The sequence below is a fragment of the Macaca fascicularis genome, chromosome 11 (genome assembly GCF_037993035.2).
Source record: "Macaca fascicularis isolate 582-1 chromosome 11, T2T-MFA8v1.1".
NCBI classification, from domain to species: Eukaryota; Metazoa; Chordata; class Mammalia; order Primates; family Cercopithecidae; genus Macaca; species Macaca fascicularis.
This window is the reverse complement of record NC_088385.1, coordinates 129,628,146-129,650,700: the sequence shown is the minus strand read 5'-3', so window position 1 is coordinate 129,650,700 and position 22,555 is coordinate 129,628,146. Positions and strand designations below refer to the sequence as shown.

General features: G+C 41.4%; 1 protein-coding gene across 2 annotated transcripts in view; it reads right to left on the bottom strand.

Moving 5' to 3' along the window:
* KNTC1 (kinetochore associated 1) overlaps window positions 1-22,413 on the bottom strand; it is a 99,621-nt gene extending 77,208 nt beyond the window's left edge. For both annotated transcript variants that reach the window (XM_005572506.4, XM_065525270.2), the window contains exons 1-13: window positions 22,322-22,413; window positions 19,510-19,680; window positions 15,424-15,544; window positions 11,737-11,852; window positions 10,486-10,564; window positions 8,133-8,210; window positions 6,615-6,649; window positions 5,962-6,072; window positions 3,973-4,066; window positions 3,568-3,620; window positions 2,633-2,748; window positions 2,185-2,239; window positions 300-398 (exon numbers count right to left, since the gene is read on the bottom strand). In XM_005572506.4, coding sequence (XP_005572563.3) covers window positions 300-398; window positions 2,185-2,239; window positions 2,633-2,748; window positions 3,568-3,620; window positions 3,973-4,066; window positions 5,962-6,072; window positions 6,615-6,649; window positions 8,133-8,210; window positions 10,486-10,564; window positions 11,737-11,852; window positions 15,424-15,544; window positions 19,510-19,638 — 1,086 coding nt within the window. In that variant the 5' untranslated portion in view covers window positions 19,639-19,680; window positions 22,322-22,413. The remainder of the gene's footprint in view (window positions 1-299; window positions 399-2,184; window positions 2,240-2,632; window positions 2,749-3,567; window positions 3,621-3,972; window positions 4,067-5,961; window positions 6,073-6,614; window positions 6,650-8,132; window positions 8,211-10,485; window positions 10,565-11,736; window positions 11,853-15,423; window positions 15,545-19,509; window positions 19,681-22,321) is intronic.
* Between the last annotated feature and the right edge of the window lie 142 nt (window positions 22,414-22,555).

Sequence of the window (22,555 nt, the reverse complement as noted above, 5' to 3'; positions counted from 1 at the left end):
CAAGTCTCCATCTCCCGTTATCATCTATACCTCCTATAGCGACACAAGAAAGAAGAATAAGCAGATGACTGATTTTTTTTTCTCTCTTTTTTAATATGATGACTAACCTTAGACTATCAAGTAAGTATATTCAAGGATCTCTATTAATAAATATAGTTATAAACTTGAAATTTATCCAGGTTTCCACTAGGTTCCACTAATGCTTAGCTTAATTATTAAGGCTTTTAATGATCCCTGATTAGATACTGGATAAAGAAAAAAGTAGTTAAAAGAATAGTTTAAAATGCAAATAAACTTACTGTGCTAATTCCTGTTTGGACCAGAGAAGAAACACTAGATACTTCCAAAGAATATAATATTTCCATTGTAGGTAATGAATAAACCATGAGGTTTTTCATCTAAGAAAAACAGCAGAGCAATTAATTTAGCAGATCAATTTAAACCTGCAAGCACAAAACAGCACTTCACAACTAAGAGCAGATTAAAACACATGGGAGCGGCTGGGCGCGGTGGCTCATGCCTACAATCCCAGCACTTTGGGAGGCTGAGGCAGGCGGATTGCCGGAGCTCTGGAGTTTGAGACCAGCCTGGGCAACACGGTGAAACCCCATCTCTACTAAAATACAAAACATTAGCCGGGTGTGGCAGCGTGCCTCTGTAATCACAGCTACCGGGGAGGCTGAGGCAGGAGAATCTCTGGAACCCAGGAGGCGGAGGTTGTAATAAGCCAAGATTACACCACTGCACTCCAGCCTGGGCGACAGAGTGAGACTCCATCTCAAAAAAAAAAAAACAAAAAAAAAAAACACATGGGAGCACTTTGGGAGGCTGAGGCAGGCAGATCACTTGAGGTCAGGAGTTGGAGACCAGCCTAGCCAACATGGTGAAACCCCATCTCTACCAAAAAATACCAAAAAATTTAGCTGGAATGTAGTGGTGCACGTCTGTAATCCCAGCTACTTGGGAGGCTGAGGCAGGAGAATTGCTTGAACCCGGGAGGAAGACACTGCGGTAAGCCGAGATTGCACCACTGCACTCCAGCTTGGGTGAAAGAGTGAGACTGTCTCTAAATAAATAAAAAAATAAATAAAACACACAGTACAAAGCTAAATGCAAAAAATAAGCATTTATAAGTAAGCCTGTTACTGTATGACTTATTTTATTTTACTTTTTTTTGAGATGGAGTTTCGCTCTTGTTGCCCAGGCTGGAGTACAATAGCTCGCTCTCGGCTTACTGCAACCTCTGCCTCCAGGGTTCCAGTGATTCTCCTGTCCCAGCCTCTTGAGTAACTGGAATTATAGGTGCACGCCACCATACCCGGCTAATTTTTTATATTTTTAGTAGAGACTGGGTTTCACCATGTTGTCCATGCTGGTCTCAAACTCCTGACCTCAAGTGATCCACCCACCTTGGCCTCCCAAAGTGCCGGGATTACAGGTGTGAGCCACCGTACCCAGCTTGTTACTATATGATTTAAATGCCACATATGAAATAATGTTCTACCCCATATTCCAAATATGTTGAATGAAAATCCATACATATACCTGAAGTCCATTCTACAGTTTGTATTTAAGGTGAATATAATTCCTCAGTGCCAGAACTACGTAAGAGTCACTCTAATAAACACTTTCTTGGGCCAGGCGCAGTGGCTCACACCTGTAATCCCAGCACTTTGGGAGGCTGAGGTGGGCAAATCACGAGGTCAGGAGACTGAGACAAGCCTGGTCAAAATGGCGAAACCCTGCCTCTACTAAAAATACAAAAATTAGCTGGGCGTGGTGGCAGGCGCCTGTAATCTCAGCTACTTGGGAGGCTGAAGCAGGACAATTGTTTGAACCCAGGGGGCGAGGGGTTGCAGCGAGCCGAGATTGTGCCATAGCACTGCAGCCAGGGGGACAGTGCAAGACCCCATCTCAAAAAAATAAAATAAAATAAAATAAAATAAACACTTTGCTATGGGCATTCTTGGTTCCTGAAGTGCTCCATTTAAAATATGGAGACAAGATTTATAGCTTTTTACTTTAAATGGGGAAAAAAAAGAGTTCTGCAGGATTATTTCTGATTGTTAGGTTTCGTGCGAACTAAGAGCTAATATGCTGTATTATTTAACATCTACTTTTGTATTCGCTAATGCTTTTTCTGACACATAATATAGACAAGCACGAAATAAAATTTTCCAATACCTTCTTATTAGCTGTAGCTGTCAGAGCTATTAATTTGAGATTTGTAATTCCTTGCCTAAAAGAGAAAAGAAGCTTTAAATAATTCAAGTAAGCTTTTACACAATAAAAACATACATTATCTATCAATTTAAAAAAGTACGCTTTGCCAATTACAAGATATAAACTAAGTTAAAGTAACACTCTTCCATAAAAAATAAAATGTAATAGACACTGTATTCCATTTCTGCACGTTTATGCCCAGACTGACACAGTTTCTAACAAAATCACTTGAAGGTTCCTATTGCCTGTTCCCAGTGAATTTTGCAAACAACAAATTGGTCTTTACTCTGTCAGACTGTTTCACAATGTTGCTTAGAACATAAAACATAATAAATGATCTGAACAAAACCAGACAAGAAACCTGGTGCTAATAGAAGGGAAATGACTACTAGCCATAGCCATAACATACCATGTAACTGATGAAGGAGAATCTGCTTCTGTAGTAAGAAGAAACTCTTCTACGTTAAGAGAGGGCCAGTTCCATACAGGAGTTAAAGTGTAAATATCCCATAAACTCAGCACGTTCTGCAATAGAGACATTTCATTTACATGTATTTTGTTTTGAGACAGAGTTTCGCTCTTGTCGCCCAGGCTGGAGCAGAATGGTGTGATCTCGGCTCACTGCAACCTCCGCCTCCTGGGTTCAAGTGATTCTCCTGCCTCAGCCTTCCGAGTAGCTGGGATTACTGGCACCCACCACCAAGCCCGGCTAATTTTTTGTATTTTTAGTAGAGACGGGGTTTCACCATGCTGGCCAGGCTGGTCTCGAACTCCGGACCTCAGGTGATCTACCCACCTCGGCCTCCCAAAGTGCTGGGATTACAGGCGTGAGCCACCGTGCCTAACCTACATGTCTTAATGATTACAAATTTACATCTCAGGCCAGGCGCAATGGCTCACGTCTGCAATCCCAGCACTTTGGGAGGCCGAGGTGGGTGCATCACCTGAGGTCAGGAATTCGAGACCAGCCTGGCCAGCATGGTGAAACCCCGTCTCTACTAAAAATACAAAAAATTAGCCGGGCGTGGTGGTGGGAGCCTGTAATCCCAGATACTCGGGAGGCTGAGGCAGGAGAATTGTTTGAACCCAGAAGGTGGAGGTGGCAGTGAGCCAAGATCGCACCATTGTGCTCCAGCCTGGGCGACAAGAGCGAAACTCTGTTTCAAAAAAAAAAAAATTTACATTTCAGGATCAACTTTTTTTGGTACATATACTGAAATAAACCACAGTACACAAGATAGTAATCCACCCTAGCTAAAACCCTTGTCTTTGTAAATCTGACAACATTTTTGTTGTAAAACATGATATCAAGTAAAAACATTGAAGGAGAAACAAGAAACATACATCAGTATCAAGAACAAAAAGTAGATTGTCTATTAGCTGGAACTTCTTTGCACCTACAAAAGAGAAAATAAGATGTCTAAGGATTTTATTTCAATATTTCATATATCTAAATAGTAAATTAACATATTCACAGAAAGGCAGAACTATATAACTACTAGGTCCTATTTTCTTTTATTTCTGCCTCTATTTCTGTTAGGTGATTAATAAAATGTAAAACCTCCCAAAATGAAGACTAACAGCTGTAACATGTCAAGAACTGTCCTGTATGTGAACAACCATCAAACTATTCTGGCTTGTTTCAAAGAGTGGTAGGGTAAAATGACCCATATGTCAGCCTAAGTACACTGACATAAAAATTAAAACTCACCAATAATTGTCTAAAATAGTGTCATTAACTTATTTTACCTTTAATAATCTCTGCATCAATAAGGTTCTTAACTGTCATTCCTTTCTTGGAAAAATCTGGTTCCCATTTTGAGAATGCACAATTGCCAGTTCCCTGGAAAAACGAACACAGCACATCAACTGCAAATTTCATTCTTAGACCTGAGCCTTCCTCAAAGTAGAAACATGTAAGTTTTATAGGTTATTAACTTTAAAATATATTTATATATTCTAACTAGGTTTCATCTTCCAGTTCCTCTCTTGATTTCAGAAGAGAATGAAAAAAACAGTGTACTATTGGAATTCATGGTTATTACAACTTTTTTTTTTTTTTTTTACTAATTTGAGACAGGGTCTCACTCCATTGCCCAGGCTGGAGGGCAGTGATCACAGCTCACTGCAGCCTCAAACTCCTGGACTCAAGCGATCCTCCCACCTCAGCCTCCCCAGTAGCTGGGACTACAGGTGAGCATCACCACACCTGGCTAATTTACTATTTGTTGTAGAGACAGGGTCTCCCTATGTTGCTGAGACTGGTCTCAACCTCCTGGGCTCAAGCAATCCTCCCACCTCAGCCTCTCAAAGTGCTGGGATTATAGGCATGAGCCACTATGCCAGCCTTCACACAAATATTTAATGAGCATATTTAGGCAACTAGCACTAAAGACACGCAGTGAACTTTTAAGACCTCTTCCAGGATTATGATTAAAATATAGTCTTTGATAAGTATTTTCATTAAAATACCACAAATAATTGGAAAAAATTTTATAAATATTAATTTTAAATTATTTGAAACCCTGGTGAAATGTTAAATTAGATACGCATGATATGGAAATATGACTGCTTCTTTTCTCTCTTTTTTGTTTCTTCTTTTTTTAGAGACGGGATCTCACTGTGTTGCCAGGCTACAGTGAAGTGGCGTGATCATAGGTGCGATCAGAGCTACTGCAGCCTCATACTCCTGGGCTCAAGCAATTCTTCTGCCTCAGCTTCCCAAGTAGCTGGGACCATAGGTGCATGCCATGGCACGCAGCTGACTACTACTTAATATATAAATTTGGCAAGTAAAAATGTTGTAAATGTTGTAATTATATTGAGTTTTTGCCTAATCTTTGAATATAACATTAGGTGTTTTCCTCCAAAATTCAAAGAAATTATGATCACAGTTATTGGAAGTGGCATACCAATAATGAAACGTTACTTTTTACGTGTAACATGAGATATAAGACATTATACACAAGGTATACATGCCAATGGTTGTGAATGAATTGTGCTTTTCTATGTGCATGCTTGTCCACGTTCCCATTTCACTAATAACAAAACTTGCAAGTAGCCTAGCTAACCAAGACTAAAGAATAACGTAGAATCACTTAGGAGGCAGAGATTACATCAAAGACACTTTACTCTTTTAGGACCATTCTCTAACACTAAGGTTCTTAACCTGACTTGAATTTCAAGATTCAAGGGATCTGTGAAGCTGGATGGGTAAAAAATTTACATCTTTATTTTCTCTAATCTCCATCTGAAACAGAATTTCTTTCACTTACGAATGTAGGCCACGAAAACCCCAAAAAACAAAAAGCAGTAGAATCAGCAGTCCCTGTGAGTATGTCACTAGTAGTAATTACACTTCCTATTAGAAAAAGTATGATAACCATAATTTTGAAGTAGTGGTGTGTAAATATTTATTTCAAGATAGCTGCAATAATGTGCTGTTTTTCCATCAGTGACAAAGTCACAGGTACTATAACAATGGAATTTTTGATTTTGTTTTCTGTCGTTTTTGTCTGCTCTCATAATTGAAAAAAAATGCTATACTTCAGGTAAAGATGCAATATTTTTTCCAAGACAGAAATTTATTTATTGAGTTATTTTTAATTACCTTAATATTATAATTTCCTTGTTTCGGTTATATGTTACACATTATTTTGCAATTTAACCAAAACAATAACATTTTCGTGAGAAAACGCTTCAGGCAACAAAAAAACAAAACTTTATAAAAACAATTACCCCAATTATCACAGGAACTTCACTTGCTAAATCTCCAGCCACAAGACCGAGACAACCAAGAGTATGATAATTTTCAGTAGAAATAAAACTGGACTTGATTTGTCCTTGTAACTGCAAAATTAAAAACAACAAGAATGTCATATATATAATACATATTTATGCTCCACAAAATCACTAAAATCAGTTTATATCAATCAGTTATAAATCTTTTTTTTTGTGTGTGACAGAGTTTTGCTGTTATTGCCCAGGCTGGAATGCAATGGCACAATCTCGGCTTACCGCAACCTCTGCCTCCCAGGTTCAAGCAATTCCCTGCCTCAGCCTCCCAAGTAGCTGGGAGTACAGGCATGCGTCACCACCCCATGGCTAATTTTATGTTTTTTAGTAGAGATGGGGTTTCTCCATGTTGGTCAGACTGGTCTCAAACTCCCGACCTCAGGTGATCCGCCCCCTCAGCCTCCCAAAGTGCTGGGATTACAGGCATGAGCCACTGCGCCCGGCCTAAATGTATTTTTAAGTAGAAATGTTATTAAAATGTTGTATCATAATAATTTCTAAAATATCAAGAAGTAGACTAATTATATACAGAAACACTACTACATTTACATTAAATGTAATTTTTTTAAGAGGACACTATGGATTTATTTTCTTACCTTTTTTGCTGTACTGAAGTCTACATTCTCAATTGCTGCATTAAAAAAGAAAGCAGGCTAAATGTATAATATTAATCTATAAAACAATACAAGTCACCTCTTTTGTGTCAAGGTGAAATTAAATACAATCTAGTTCAAAGAACACTGGTGAGAATCAAGTTTTGCCCCTGACCAAAATACGCAAACTGTGACATGTTAGATTTAGGGGACCAGCCAGTACCTCTCCATACTTACCCTTACCACCTCTCTTCCTACTAAGGGGATCTTCTCCCTACTCCAATGCTCCTGCACTTCTCACTGTTTGGAATAGCTCTTACTTTTCTAGCTCCATCATTAAGCTATGGAAAACAAATCTTCAATCTTGTCATATACCCAAGACCTAGCACAGGCCTGGCAAGTCAATATTTTTAAAATGTCACTTAGGCTGGGCGCAGTGACTCATGCCTATAATCCTAGCACTTTGGGAGGCCGAGACTGGCAGATCACTTGACAAGGAGGAGTTGGAGACCAGCCTGGCCAACATGGTGAAACCTCGCCTCTAGTAAAAATACAAAACTTAGCCAGGTGTGGTTGTGCACACCTGTAATCCCAGTTACTTGGGAGACTGAGGCACAAGAATCACTTGAACCTGGGAAGTGGAGGTTGCAGTGAGCCGATATTGCACCACTGCACTCGAGCCTAGGCAACAGAGCGAGACTCCATCTCAAAAATAAATAAATAAATAAATAAAATAAAATAAAATAAAATAAAATATTATATACCTGTTCCAAATCCATTCCTCAAACACTTTCACTTGGCTCAGAGGGATAAATGGTCCAGACTACTAGCTTAAAACATATTTTACATTATTGTTCTGCACTATATATATTTTTCTTTTGAGACAGAGTTTCTCTCTTGCTGCCCAGACTGAAGTGCTACGGCGTGATCTCAGCTCACCATACCTCTGCCTCCTGGGTTCAAGCAATTCTCCTGCCTCAGCCTCCCGAGTAGCTGGGATTACAGGCGCCTGCCACCCTGCCTGGCTAATTTTGTATTTTTAGTAGAGACAGGGTTTCTCCATGTTGGTCAGGCTGGTCTTACACTCCCAACCTCAGGTGATCTGCCCGCCTTGGCCTCCCAAAATGCTGGGATTATAGGCATGAGCCACTGCGCCCGCCCTGTTCTGCACTACTAACACTACATAGTCATTTCCATTTCCAGGTTCATTCACCACATTAAAAAGCATTTATTATTGTGCTAGCAAATGTCTTGTCTTTCCCAACTAAACTGTTGAAGCTTTTCTCCCCAACTAAGCTCCTTGAAGGCCATACCAAAATTACATTTATTCAAATACTGTTCCAGCTCTAATAGAGGAGAATAAGTGTACTCTGAATACTTAAAAGTATGCTCAATTATAACTAAATACAATTAAGATAAAATAAGCTTAAAGAGAGTACTTAAAATTTTACTAATTACTAAATTAATAAAACTAGTAAATATTGCTGCAAATCAATAATAAAAATATAATGTATTACTTACCTTGTTGAATTTTTAAAAGCTGAAGGTTTGTAACACAAAAAAATCCACTGTACGTAAGAAGTAGCATATAATAGGTACCTATTGAAATAAAATCAGAATCAGTTTCTTTTTTTTGAGATGGAGTCTCATTCTGCCGCCAGGCTGGAGTGCAGTGGTGCAATCTCGGCTCACTGCAACCTCTGCCTCTAGGGTGCAAGCGATTCTCCTGCCTCAGCCTCCCGAGTAGCTGGGAGTATAGGCGTGCACCACCACGCCCAGCTAATTTTTGTATTTTTAGTAGAGACAGAGTTTCACCATGTTGGCCAGGATGGTCTCGATCTCTTGACCTTGAGATCCACTTGCCTCAGCCTCCCAAAGTGCTGGGATTACAGGTGAAAGCCACTGCACATGGCCGGGAATCAGTTACTTTAAAAGGCACATGGATATAAAATTTAAACCAGCGTCTGTTTGAATGTGGCTTTTGAACAAAGAGAGAAATAAAGAGAGAAAGAGGCGGGGCGCAGTGGCTCACGCCTGTAATGCCAACACTTTGGGAGGCCAAGGCAGGTGGATCATAAGGTCAGGAGCTCGAGACCAGCCTGACCAACATGGTGAAACCCTGTCTCTACTAGAAATACAAAAATTAGCTGGGTGTGGGGGTGTGCACCTGTAGTCCCAGCTACTCAGGAGGCTGAGGCAGGAGAACTGCTTGAACCTGGATGGCAGAGGTTGCAGTGAGCCGAAATTGCACCGCTACATTCCAGCCTGGGCAATAGAGTGGAACTCCATCTCAGAAAAAAAAAAAAAAAAAATAGAGAAAGAGGAAGGAAGGAAGGAAGGAAGGAAGGAAGGAAGGCAGGCAGGCAGGCAGGCAGGCAGGCAGGCAGGCAGGCAGGCAGGCACGCACGCACAAACGGTATCTGGAACTACCTTAAAAATATGTCAATGTGAAGTTTTGTTTTTTTTTTGAGACAGGGTCTCAATCTATCTCCCAGGCTGGAGTGCAATGGCATGACCACAGCTCACTGCAGCTGCAACCTCCAGGCCCAAGAGATCCTCCCAACTCAGCCTCCTGAGAAGGTGGGACTACACGCACCAACACATCTGGCTAATTTTTTATTTTTTGTAGAGGTGGAGGTCTCTCTATGTTATCCAGGCTGGTTTCGAGCTCCTAGACTCAAGCGATGCTCCCACCTCAGTCTCCTAAAATGCTAGGATTACAGATGTGAGCCACCACACACAGCCTGCTCATTTAAATTCTAATAATCAAATATAGTAATGTTACAGATAAAACTTATTTACAAAGAACTAGTAACTTATTCGCAAAAAACATTGTTAACTTCTTTTGAAACTTTTATTAAAATAACAAACTTCATGTGCCAGAAAAAAAAAATCTCAGATATATCAAAATAAATTAAGGCCCAGTTAACATTTGTTGAAGTAAAAATATAATAAATATACTGAAGCCCAGAAACACATTTTAAAAGAATATAATGTCTCCTTGGTAACCTATAGAAATCTCGAAACTGTAGAAATAAGTTTAGAATATTATATTTAGGAAAAGTATATGTTTAAACCTCTAAAAAGAGCTAAAATATAAAAATTGTTTCTTACAATATTAATTGCATTGATAGGAAAAAAATGTATAAAAAATACAGAAAAGGCCGGGCACAGTGGCTCACAGGCGGATCACCTGAGGCGGGCGGATCACCTGAGGTCAGGAGTTCGAGACCAGCCTGGCCAACACGGTGAAACCCCGTCTCTATTAAAAACAAAAAATTAGCCAGGCGTGGTAGCAGGCGCCTGTAATCCCAGCTACTTGGGAGACTGAGGCAGGAGAATCGCTTGAACCCGGGAGGCAGAGGTTTCAGTGAGCTGAGGTCGTGCCATTGTATTCCAGCCTGGGGGACAAGAGGGAGCGACTTCATCTCAAAAAAAAAAAAAAAACAGAAAAAATGTAGATAACATAACAATGAATTTATATAATTTATTAACCAAAAATTGGAATTTTTGATTAGATATTAGTCAGAAGTCATTCAGGCTGGGTACAGTGACTCACGCCTGTAATCTCAACACTTTGGGAGGCCCAGGCAGGTGGATCACTCACTTGGGGTCAGGAGCTTGAGACCAGCCTGGCCAACATGGTGAAACTCCATCTCTACTAAAAACACAAAAATTAGCCGGGCGTGGTGGCACACGCCTGTAATCCCAGCTACTCAGGAGACTGAGGCAGGAGACGCTTGAACCCGGGAGCTGGAGGTTGCAGTGAGCTGAGATTGCGCCACTGCACTCCAGCCTGGGAGACAAAGCGAGACTCCATTTAAAAAATAAAAAATAAAAAAAAAAAGTCATTCAAAAATTCAAGAAAACTTACCTTCATTTGAACCATCCTTCTCAATGACAAGATTCTGGTAAGTCCGCCGATTTTCATCATTAGCTTTCCGAACAAATGCCTAAATGCAAATTAATTTCAAATAATAAAATTAAACACAGAAAATTACAATCAAGGACTTTATTCTTTAAAGTTATCAATTATCATTAGCAATAATTCTGCCTATATTCCAAACATCTTACTTTTAAAATGGAAAACTATTTTGGACAAGCGTACTAAATACCTTTGAGACTGCTCTCTTGTGATTCCTTGAGCCACAAGCTTACTAAACCTGGCCTAAGAAAATTTTTGTTTGACCTGGTGTTAATTTCTATTACGTGAGAGCCAAGAATTTGGGATCCAAGCTATAGTAACACCTTCAAAGCTTAATTTTTCAAAAAAACATTCTTTTAATTTAAAATACCGTTCAGTACAGGGAAGAAACTCAATTCTGGCAGGCAAGAGACATTGTAAGCAAGACCCCAAAGGCTTCATATGTCTGGGCATTCCCTCCTCTACCTTCCTGCTTCCCTTAACAAGCTGCCTGCTCCTGACTTAGCTGACCAAGCTGAATTCCCAACCACACAAGAACCTAACCGTTCGTCTCCTGGAGTTACTTCTCCCAAAGTTGTTAAAGTGGGACTCTCGCATTCCTAATAAAAACCTGACCATCTTCCAAGGTTAGTAAAGCAGGACTCTAGCACCTGACCAGATCCAGCCAGCTGAGCACAAGACGGACTTCAGCCCTGGCCTTTAACCGAGTATTTCCTCATTTTAACCTAATTATGATACTAAAAATCATACCCAGGGATGGAGATTTAACATGCTAATGAGACATACAACACATGCAAAAGGATGCGATCAATTCACAGGTGCTGAAAGTTCCCTGCCTCTACATGCCTACAAATCACTTTTCTCACCTCAGCTTCCTCAAAACGACAAGAGCTATAAACCCTTCAGGAAGCTAGCACTTGGCATCCCTTTCCCATACGGTGTTCCCTTGAGATTCCTTGAGCCACAAGACTACTAAACCTTCCCTGGGAAAATTTCTGTTTGACCTGGTGTTAATTTCTATTTACACGAGAGCCAAAAACTCAGGATTCAAGCTGTGGTAACACCTTCAAAGCTTAATTGTTCAAAAAAACATTGTTTTAATTTAAAACACATATTAAGTAATAGTTTGCTGAAGTTTTAGTTGTCTAAGAGATTATTTAGAATTTAAATAATGAAAATTAAAATATAACAAGATCTTACATTAGTGAGTAGTGTTTGTTTTGATGTTACATGAATAAGATGTAGGTTGCCACTTCTCTCGCCAACCAAAAGAAACTTTCCTTCTTGACAAAGGCCAACTACATCCACTTCAGTATCTGAAAATTTCAAATAAAAGTTACAAGCTTCCTTTGAAAATCCTTATTTCCAATACAAAAAAAATACAAATTTTTCTCATTAAAAAGCCAACAATTACTTAAGTTACTTCTAAATACTGCAAAACAGATGTGATGAAAGTAAAAAAGAATGTTGTTGACTTTTATTCAGTCAACAAATATTTTTTGTTTTGTTTTGTTTTTGAGACAGCATCTCGCTCTACTACCCAGGCTGGAGTGGAGTGGTACCACCTCAGTTCACTGCACCCTAGACTTCCTGGGCTCAGTCAGGCAATTCTCCCGCCTCAGCCTCCCAGGTAGCTGGGACCACAGGTACACACTACTATGGCCAGCTAATTTTTTGTACTTTTTGTAGAGATGGGGTTTTGCCATGTTACCTAGACCGGTCTCGAACTCCTGGGCTCAAGCGATTGTCCATCTCTGCCTCCCAAAGTGCTGAGGTTACAGATGTGAGCCACTGCACGCAGCTGGTCAACAAATATTTATTGAGCACTTACTTTATGCTAAGCATTGTTCTAGGCCTTTTGCATATATCTGAGAACAGTAACAAAAGATTACCACCATCACAAAGTTCATATTCTAAGGCAGAAATAGCAGATAAATGACCAGGCGTGGTGGCTCACACCTGTAATCCCAGCACTTTGGGAGGCCGAGGCAGGCAGATCACTTGAGGTCAGGAGTTCGAGACCGGTCTGGCCAACATGGTGAAACCCCGACTCTACTAAAAATATAAAATTAGCTGGGCATGGTGGCATGTGCCTGTAATCCAGGCTACTCAGGAGGCTGAGACAGGAGAATTGCTTGAACCCAGGAGGTGGAGGTTGCAGTGAGCTGAAATCACGCCACTGCACTCCAGCCTAGGCGACAGAGTCACACTGTCCCAAAAAAAAAAAAAAAGGAAATAGCTGATAAACAATTAGCATAATAAACAAACTGTAAGACATGTAAGAAGGTGATAGATGTTCTGGAAAAAAAATGTAGAGCCAGGTAAGAGACCTCAGAAGAACGGTGCGTTTTGCAGTGTTAATTAGAAAGCTCACAGGATACATGAAAGAGGTGAGGAAATTAGCCAAATGGCTAAGATGGAAGAGCATTCAGAGCATTCAGACGGTGGGCACAGCTGGAGGAAAGATCATCGGGTGGGAAGTGCCTGTTGTATTCATGCAAAAGCAAGAAGGCTAAGGTAACAGAAAACAAAGCAGAAAGGCAAGGGACAAGAAAAACAGTAAGATGTAACTGGCTTATGAACACAAGTTATTCTGCCACAGTATCTTTCCACAAATGGTTCATCATTACCGCATCCCACCATTTCATAGAAGAAACTGTGAATCTTGTGGACTAATCAGGGTCAATACGTCAAGATTTCATAAAACACAAGTTTATTGCCTCCATGTTGCAATCAAGATATGTTCCAAATGCATGCGTTGTTTCCTTTTCAGTTGTCTAAGTTCTTATGTAAAAGTTTCAACAACTATCTGTCTCTTAAAATTTCTACTCAATGGCCGGGTACAGTGGCTCACGTCTGTAATCCCAGCACTTCGGGAGGCCAAGGTAGGTGGATCATTTGCAGTCAGGAATTTGAGACCAGCCTGACCAACATGGTGAAACCCGACCCTACTAAAAATACAAAAATTACCAGGCATGGTGCCGGGCACCTGTAATCCCAGCTACTCAGGAGGCTGAGGCAGAAGAATCTCTTGAACCTGGGAGGTGGAAGTTGCAGTGAGCTGAGAGAACACCACTGCACTCCAGCCTGGGCCACAGAGCGAGACTCTGTCTCAGCAAAAAAAAAAAAAAAAAAAAAAAAAGGCCAGGCACAGTGGCTCACGTCTGTAATCCCAACACTTCAGGAGGTCGAGGCGGGTGGATCACGAGGTCAGGAGTTCAAGACCAGCCTGGCCAACATAGTGAAACCCTGTTTCTACTAAAAATACAAAAAAAAAAAAAAAAATTAGCAGGGCGTGGTGATGGGTGCCTATAGTCCCAGATACCTGGGAGGCTGAGGCAGGAGAATTGCTTAAACACTGGAAGAGGAGGTTGCAGTGAGCCAACATCACACCACTGCATCCTGGCCTAGGTGACAGTACGAGACTATATTTCAAAAAAAAAAAAAATTTCTACTCAAGAAAGAAAAAACTTTCGGGGCCGGGTGTGGTGGCTCACGCCTATAATCCTAGCACTTTGGGAGGCCAAGGCAGGCAGATCACAAGGTCAGGAGATCGAGACTATCCTGGCTAACACGGTGAAACGCTATCTCTACTAAAAAAAAAATATATATATATATATATATATACACACAAAAAATTAGCCAGGCATGATGGCGGGTGCCTGTAGTCCCAGGTATTCGGGAGGCTGAGGCAGGGGAATGGCGTGAACCCGGGAGGCAGAGTTTGCAGTGAGCTGAGATTGTGCCACTGCACTCCAGCCTGGGCAACAGAGCGAGATTCCATCTCAAAAAAAAAAAAAAAAAGCTTTCATAATATTCTTGCCTAAGCTCAGTACCATCATTGATTTACCCCTTAATTCACTCTTTTTTGTTTTTGAGACAAGACTCTTACTCTTGTCACTCAGGCTAGAGTACAGTGGCATAATCTTGGCTCACTGCAACCTCTGCCTCCTGGGTTCAAGCAATTCTCCTGCCTCAGACTCCTGAGTAGCTGGGATTACAGGTGTATGCCACCATGCCCAGCTAATTTTTGTTTTTGTTTTTGTTTTGGAGACAGTCTTGCTCTGTCACCCAGACTGGAGTGCAGTGGCATGATCTTGGCTCATTGCAACCTCCACCTCCCAGGTTCAAGCAATTCTCCTACCTCAGCCTCTCAAGTAGCTGAAACTACAGATGCACACCAGCACGGCCAGCTAATTTTTGTATATTCTTAGAGAAAACGGGGTCTCACCGTGTTGCCCAGGCTGGTCTCAAACCCCTGAGCTCAGGCAATCTACCCAACCGGGCCTTCCAAAGTACAAAGATTACAGGAGTGATTTTTGTATTTTTAGTAGAAATGGGGTTTCACCATGTTGGCCAGGTTGGTCTTGAACTCCTGACCGCAAGTGATCCAGCGGCCTCAGCCTTCCAAAGTGCTGGGATTACAGGCATAAAGCCACCATGTCCGGCTTTAATTCACTCTCAAGTCCACATCTGCATGTACTTGAAGTCTTGTAGCTTGATGAAGAATTAATTCATAAGTATGTTAAAAGATTTTTAGAGAGCTATTCATTCTAAAAATATGCAAATATCCATTAATGATACCGAAATTCTGTACAAGATTCAGGAATTTGAACACAAATGAGCTCGTGTTTTCCATAGTATTCTAACACAAGCAAGCAAACTAAATTGTTGCTTTACATGTGTATTTCCCCTTAAAGAGAGAAGGGATCTCAGTGTCCTTTGACTCTAGTGCCCAGCACAAACAAGGCACTAAGCACTCAAGCTTAATTACTTGAAGTTGGTCGAATTTGAAACCTTAGAAATAATAAAGAGGAGGCAATCCAGCAGAAATTGGCAGCAGGTATTTGACTTCCAATTTATCTTACTTCATTACATTATACTTACCAAAGACAAGATGCAATTGAAGTGATCTACAAATACTGTCAAGCAATATCACTGATTGGTCGGCTACAATAATAAACCCATCACTTAAACTGCATGCCTGTATCTTTGGATTTAATGAGGCCTGTGGGAGAGAAAAGCATGACGAAAATTCAAACATTTTTATACGAGTTTAACAATACTTATCAATAGTATCATCAAATTCCCCAATACCCCACTTTAAAACTTGACAGGCTTTTTTTCTTTGCCCCTCGATCTACTTAATCATCGAGTTTTTCTTTGTATGGTATATCTTGAATCCATCCAGGATGCTAAGTAGAAAAACAGTTTAGGATGGGCAGGAAGGGCAAGGGATTCTCACATTCAAGTCCTGTTTCCTCAGGATTGACTTTATGATGCAGGAGCCAGGCATTAACATAATGAATTAATCAAGATTGGCATGAAGTCTTGGTGTCGTGGATATGCTAGGCAGGGGAATGGTGGTGAACTGTGAACTGGAGGGTCCACACCCCCACAGACATGAAAGAATAGAATCTGTTTCACACCAGCCAGTGGGAAGCCCGGTGGGGATGCAGCACTGGCATGGCCATACCTGCCCATTCATCAACAGAAGCTGGATCTTTATGTGACATGTTCTGATTTTTAAATATTGGCAGCTAAGTCAACATTTTTAAAAACACTAGACAAGCCAAATCAGAGTCTCCAGTATTCAGTTCTGTTGCCGAGAGCTTCCCACACATAGCTGTCTTGAAGTACTTGGACAGATTAGTGGTTGAGGAAGCTCAGTCCCTTACTAGCTGAGTGATCTTAGGCAAATGTGTCAACTAACTCTCTGTAAAAGGGTAATAATAATAATAATAATACCAACAAGGTTCACCTGAATAAAGATGAAACGAATTCATGTAAAGGGCTTATAAGAGAGCCTTGCACATAGTATATGCTCAATAAATGTTAACTAGTCCTATTCTTCTCTGACAAAATGCAGCTATTCACCTCATTTTATGACTATTCCAAAAGTCATCTTCTCCAGGTGTAATCCTTGAAAATTCCCCAACATTCTGATCCCTCTTCTACCTCATTTTTTCCTTTACTTTGAGACAGGGTCTCCCTCTGTCACTCGGCCTGGAATGCAGTGATGCCATCATAACTCACTGCAGCCTTAAACGCCTGGGCTCATGGGATCTTCGTGCCTCCTCCACCCAAGCAGCTGGGACTACACATGCACATCACCACACCTGGCCAATTTATTTATTTATTTATTGTTTTAGAGATGGGGTTTTCACCATGTAGGCAAGGCTGGTCTAGAACTCCTGGACTCAAATGATCCTTCCACTTCAACCACCCAAAATGTCGGGAATACAAGTGTGAGGCACTGCGCCCGGCCTCCTTATCTTTTTACTTGCTTCTTCAACTAGTAAAAGGTTACACGAAGTCACTGCCAACAAGGAATGGCACTAAAATTAGCCAGGCGTGGTGGAGGTCACATGTAATCCCAGCTACTGGGAGGGTAAGGCACGAGAATCACTTGAACCTGAGAGACAGAGGTTGCAGTGAGCCAAGATAACACCACTGCACTCCAGCCTGGGAAACAGAGCAAGACTCCACCTCAAAAAAAAAAAAAAAAAAAAAAAAAAAGAACGGCACTATATATTCTAGGGATCTGTCCACACACAGTTCTCCCTGCCTAAACTGTTCTCCTTGTTAAGGCCCAAAGCAAGTGTAGTTTATTTTTAATTTTAATTTTTTTTTAGAGACGTTGTCTCCCTACGTTGCCCAGGCTGGCCTTGAACTCCTGGGCTCAAGCCATTCTCCTACCTCAGCCTCTGAGTAGATGGGACTACAGGACATGCCACCACACCGGGCTCACACATAGTTTCTTAAGGAAATGCTCCTTAAACTGCTCAACCCAAAATGAGCTCTCCATCGATTGAATTCCTACTCATTTACTGTCTGTATTGTTCATTTGGCATTTAGCATATAATGACTTGCACAGCTAAATATCTTTTATTGTTTGGGTCCTGTGTGCCTAACTTTAAGGTAAGATCCTAAAAGGAATGAATAAAATGCCATCTTATGTCCAAGTGCCTAATACTGGGCTCAGAACATAGCAGATGTTCAAAACATGTTGATAAGTATATGCCCTGTGCTAATAATAGAATTTTAGTTCCTGACAGAATCCAAGATTCTATACACACACACTATTATTTTTCAACAGCAACCTTGAGGTCAAGAAAGGCCTGAGCCACTTCCATGTTTTAAGGCTCCTGATAATATTAAAAAATAAAGCCCGGGCACGGCAATTCATGCCTGTAATCCCAGAATTTTGGGAGGCTGAGGTGGGTGGATCACAAGGTCAAGAGATGAAGACCATCCTGCCCCACATGGTGAAGCCTCATCTCTACCAAAAATACAAAAATTAGCTGGGCGTGGTGGCTCATGCCTGTATTCCCAGCTACTCAGGAGGCTCAGGCAGAAGAATCACTTGAACCCAGGAGGCGGAGGCTGCAATGAGCTGAGATCACGCCACTTGCACTCCAGCCTGGCGACAGAGCAAGACTCTGTCTCAAAAAGAAAAACAAAAAAAAATTAGGTAGGCGTGGTGGCAGGCACCTATAATCCCAGCTACTCCAGAAGCTGAGGCAGGAGAATCGCTTGAACTCAGGAGTGGGAGGTTGTAATGAGTCAACATCACGTCACTGTACTCCAGCCTGGGCTACAGAGTGAGAAACTCTCTTAAAAAAAAACAAACATACAAATGGCCGGGCGCAGTGGCTCACGCCTGTAATCCCAGCACTTTGGGAGGCCGAGGCGGGCGGATCACAAGGTCAGGAGATCGAGACCATCCTGGCTAACACTGTGAAACCCCGTCTCTACTAAAAATACAAAAAATTAGCCGGGCGCGGTGGCGGGCGCCTGTAGTCCCAGCTACTCGGGAGGCTGAGGCAGGAGAATGGCGTGAACCCGGGAGGCGGAGCTTGCAGTGAGCCGAGATCGAGCCACTGCACTCCAGCCTGGGCGACTAAGCGAGACTCTGTCTCAAAAAAAAAAAAGAATGATTTCTTTTTTAAATCCCATCAGCCAGTTTAAAAAAAAAAGTCAAAAGCATAAATTTCATTCTGTTTAGGAATAACATCCCCAGTGGATGCCCTGTCTTTTGCTCTAGGTTTTTTTATTAAGAGAATTATCTGTCAGAATCCATTTGAGTAAAAATAAAAAAATTTTTTAATTAAAAAAAGAATTAAATACCAGCCTCCCAAGTAGTTGGGACTATATGTGCGTGCCGCCACACCCACCTAATAGTACCTTCTATGCAAGGCAAAGAATAAGGTTTCAGGTATGGAGCAAGAATGGTGCAATTACTAACAGAAGAAAGTTAAAATGTAGAAAGAAATGCATGGATAAACCTCATACTCAGCAGGGTGCTTGAGTCTGGTAGGGAACAGGAGGAACACAGATTCAGGGATGGACCCTCAGAGCCTTTAACTCTATTGGTAACATTTTATTTCCTACGTTAGTGGTAGATATTCTTTGTATGCCGGGCACGGTGGCTCACACCTGTAATCCCAGCACTTTGGGAGGCTGAGGTGGGTGGATTGCTTGAGGCCAGGAGTTCAAGACCAGCCTGGACAATATGGTGAAATCCCATCTCTACAAAAATACAAAAAATTAGCTGAGCATGGTGGCGCACATCTGTAATCTCAGCTACTCGGGAGGCTGAGGCACGAGAATTACTTGAATCTTGGGAGGCAGAGATCGCAGTGAGCCGTGATCATACCACTGCACTCCAGCCTAGGTGACAGAGCAAGACTCTGTCTCAAAAAAAAAAAAAAAATGCTCTTCGCGTCAACTTACACATATTTAGCATGCATGAAATATCAAGAGGAACTAAGAATCCTTCAGTCGTGAAAATACTGATCCTAACATGATGCAGAGGGTATTCAGATGTGAATTTCTAGCAATCTGAGATTGAATCTTGATTCCTTGAGGAAGTGCTATATTCATTCACAAAATATTTACTGTGGGCCAGTAGCCCTACTAAGCACCCAGTAAAAATTCTGTTAATGAAACAGTCAGTGTAATAATCACTACCTTTTCAGAAGAGATCTTCACTAGCATATCTACTTGATATAAAGCAGTTCCATGTTCTTTTCTTGAACCGACACTCAGGTACCCACTTCCGGTATCATCATTTGTTAGCAGCTCAATATCATTCCACATGTTTCTGAGACTGTCTTCCTGAGTCAGGAACCACTGTCTTTCCTGTAACAACATAAAATTAGACACCATATTATCTTGTTGCATAGAACCCGGTTCCTTGGGAAATGAGAAAGCTTACTCACAAAACAAAAACAAAAGTCTAACATTAACATATACAGACATCCTTGCCTTCTTGTTATTGCTGTGGCCACTAAACACTTTGGGCCAATAACATAAATGGAACTAGAGCTATCATGGTTACCAGAGAACATATTGGTTTATGCACACAGACCAACAATTCTGATCTTACCAATGTATCCTAGAGCTTCCACTACTTTTGTGTGTCTAGTTTGGAATTATACCAAGTTTTCATTAGAAATAAACCTTTAATCAGTATAGCAGCAAACAGTGTAGGTTTAATTGCCAGATTGTCTGGGATATCATAGGATAAGTTTCCAGATGAAGTTCAGAAAAAGTCCATTAATGCTATCATAGTATTATTATACAACAAATAAAAATGATTAGGGAAGGAGAAAAAAATGAATTAGGTTTCTGGACCAAAGACTAAGCTTGAAACCTTATGAGGTTTAACCATCTGAAAAAGTAAAGGTTTACATAAACCATATTACCTGGAGTCTGGGTGGGAAAAGAACACTAAGGAGAAAAACAATCCTTGGATCAAGACTGGTAGGGAATGATAATCAAATAATTACAATTGGTTTCATAAGTGCTACTAGAAGTATGTTTTAATATCTATAAAAGGTATAGCACAAGGAAGAAACAATTTCTGACTTGGTGCTCTTTCACAATGACTAGGCAGTTGTCCTTGGGTGATCACTTAATCTTTCTGTTCCTCAATTCTCTAATTTATAAAATAAGAATATACAGGCCAGGCATGGTGGCTCATGCCTGTAATCCCAGAACTTTGGGAGGTTTAGGTGGGTGGATCACCTGAGGTCAGGAGTTTGAGACCAGCCTGGCCAACATGACGAAACCCCCTCTCTACTAAAAATGCAAAAAATTAGCTGGGCGTAGTGGTGTGCGCCTGTAATCCCAGCTACTCAGGAGGCTGAGGCTGGAGAATTGCTTGAACCTGGGAGGCGGAGGTTGCAGTAGGTTGAGATGTGCCACTGCACTCCAGCTTGGGCAACAAGAGTGAAACTCCATCTTGGAAAAATACATATATATACATATAGTTGGCCCTCCATATCCATGTGTTCCACATCCCTAGATTCCACCTACAGGCATAGCGCATTTACATTGTTAGGCAAGATAAGTAGTCTAGAGATGATTCAAAGGATACAGGCAGATGTTCCCAGGCTACATGCAAATACTATGTCATTTTATGACAGGGACTTAAGCATCCCAGGGTTTTGGTATCTGTGGGAGGTCCCGGAACCAATCTCCTGTGGATACCAATACCAAGGGACTAACGTAGTTGTACCCACCTGAAGGAGTTTTCTATTTTTTACTTCTGGTTTTTTGAGAGACAAGGGTCTCACTATTTTGCCCTGGCTGGCCTTGATCTCCTGGGCTCAAGCAATCTTTCTGCTTCAGACTCCCAATGTTTTGAGTTTTAAATGTTCACAGAACAATGCTTGGTTGATGGCAAACATTCAATTTTAGGTGTTAGCTAATTTGTTGTTAGTGGAAGCAGGTAACACTTGGGCTGAGAATTGAAGATCATAGTTTTATAAATGTTGAAAGAGTTCTTCCTAAGAGCATAAGCAAGGGAACAGAAACAAAACATGTTTGGAGAATAGAGAACAGTTTTAGTGACTGGTGTTTGGGTGGGAGTGAGGAGATGAAGAAGGAGGGACAGGCTGGAATTAATACCTTTATAGGTCTCAATTTCCCACATCTGTGAAATAGAGAAACCGCCCATAACTGCCACATTTACTTGTTCAACAGATGTTTACTGAATACCTATTTACTATGTGCCAGGCACCTTTGTAGGAGCTGGCAGTATAGCTTGAACAAAGCACAAAATGTCTTTGCCATTACGAAGTTTATGTTTTTGCGGGAAAAACGGACAAAAATAAAATAGTTAATACACATCTTGTTACGCTACCTCTACAAAAAAAGCAAATGCACAAATAATTGCAAAAAGTGTTAAATGATTTGAAGGAAACAGTGATTAAATGGATGAGGTGAGGCGTCGCTGAAGGAGGATTTGTTTGGGAAGGGAAGGAGGTGACATCTGAGCTGAGACCTGAATAACAAGAAGTCAAGCACGCAAAACTCAGGCGGAACGTGACGTAGACAGAGGGAACAGAGTGCAAAGGCTCAGAGGCTGGGTAGGAAGCGTTTGATGCTGCTGCCGGGTGAAAGCAAAAGTAGAAGACAGTGAGGGAGAGAGCAGTGGAGCCCAAAAAACCTCGACTTCAAGATTGAATTTTATTCTCAATACAAGGGGTAGAGGGGAACTCAGCAAACGAGTGGCCTGATTTGATAATTTTGAGATCACTCTGGCGGCGGAATGCAGAACAGATTCGCGAACAGGAGAGAATGAGCAAGATGAAACACTTGTCAGTTAGGCCTCCGTACTTAAACGCTCTCCGCTGGACACCGCCGCCCGCAAAAACCGACTCCAACCTCTCTCCTGACGGCGTTAAAGGGAAAAACAGGAACTGAGGAGAGGCTGCAGTTACTTCGTCCTGAACCCACCCCCAGTTCCCTACACAGCGCAACTCCCCGTCCTCACCTGCAATCGAAGAAACTAAAGAGAAACAATCAAGTATGCGGCCCCTCTTCCTGACTCACACAACCGCCTCTAATCTTTAGGTTCCATCCCACAGGTTTAAATTGGCGGGAGAACACTAAACCCAACCCCTTTACGGCGGCCGGATGAGACCAAGATTACTTTAAACTCGAAATAGGACGTTGCCCCACCCTGAGTTCCGCCAGTTTTGTTCTCCCGACTGCGCATTCCTAGGCT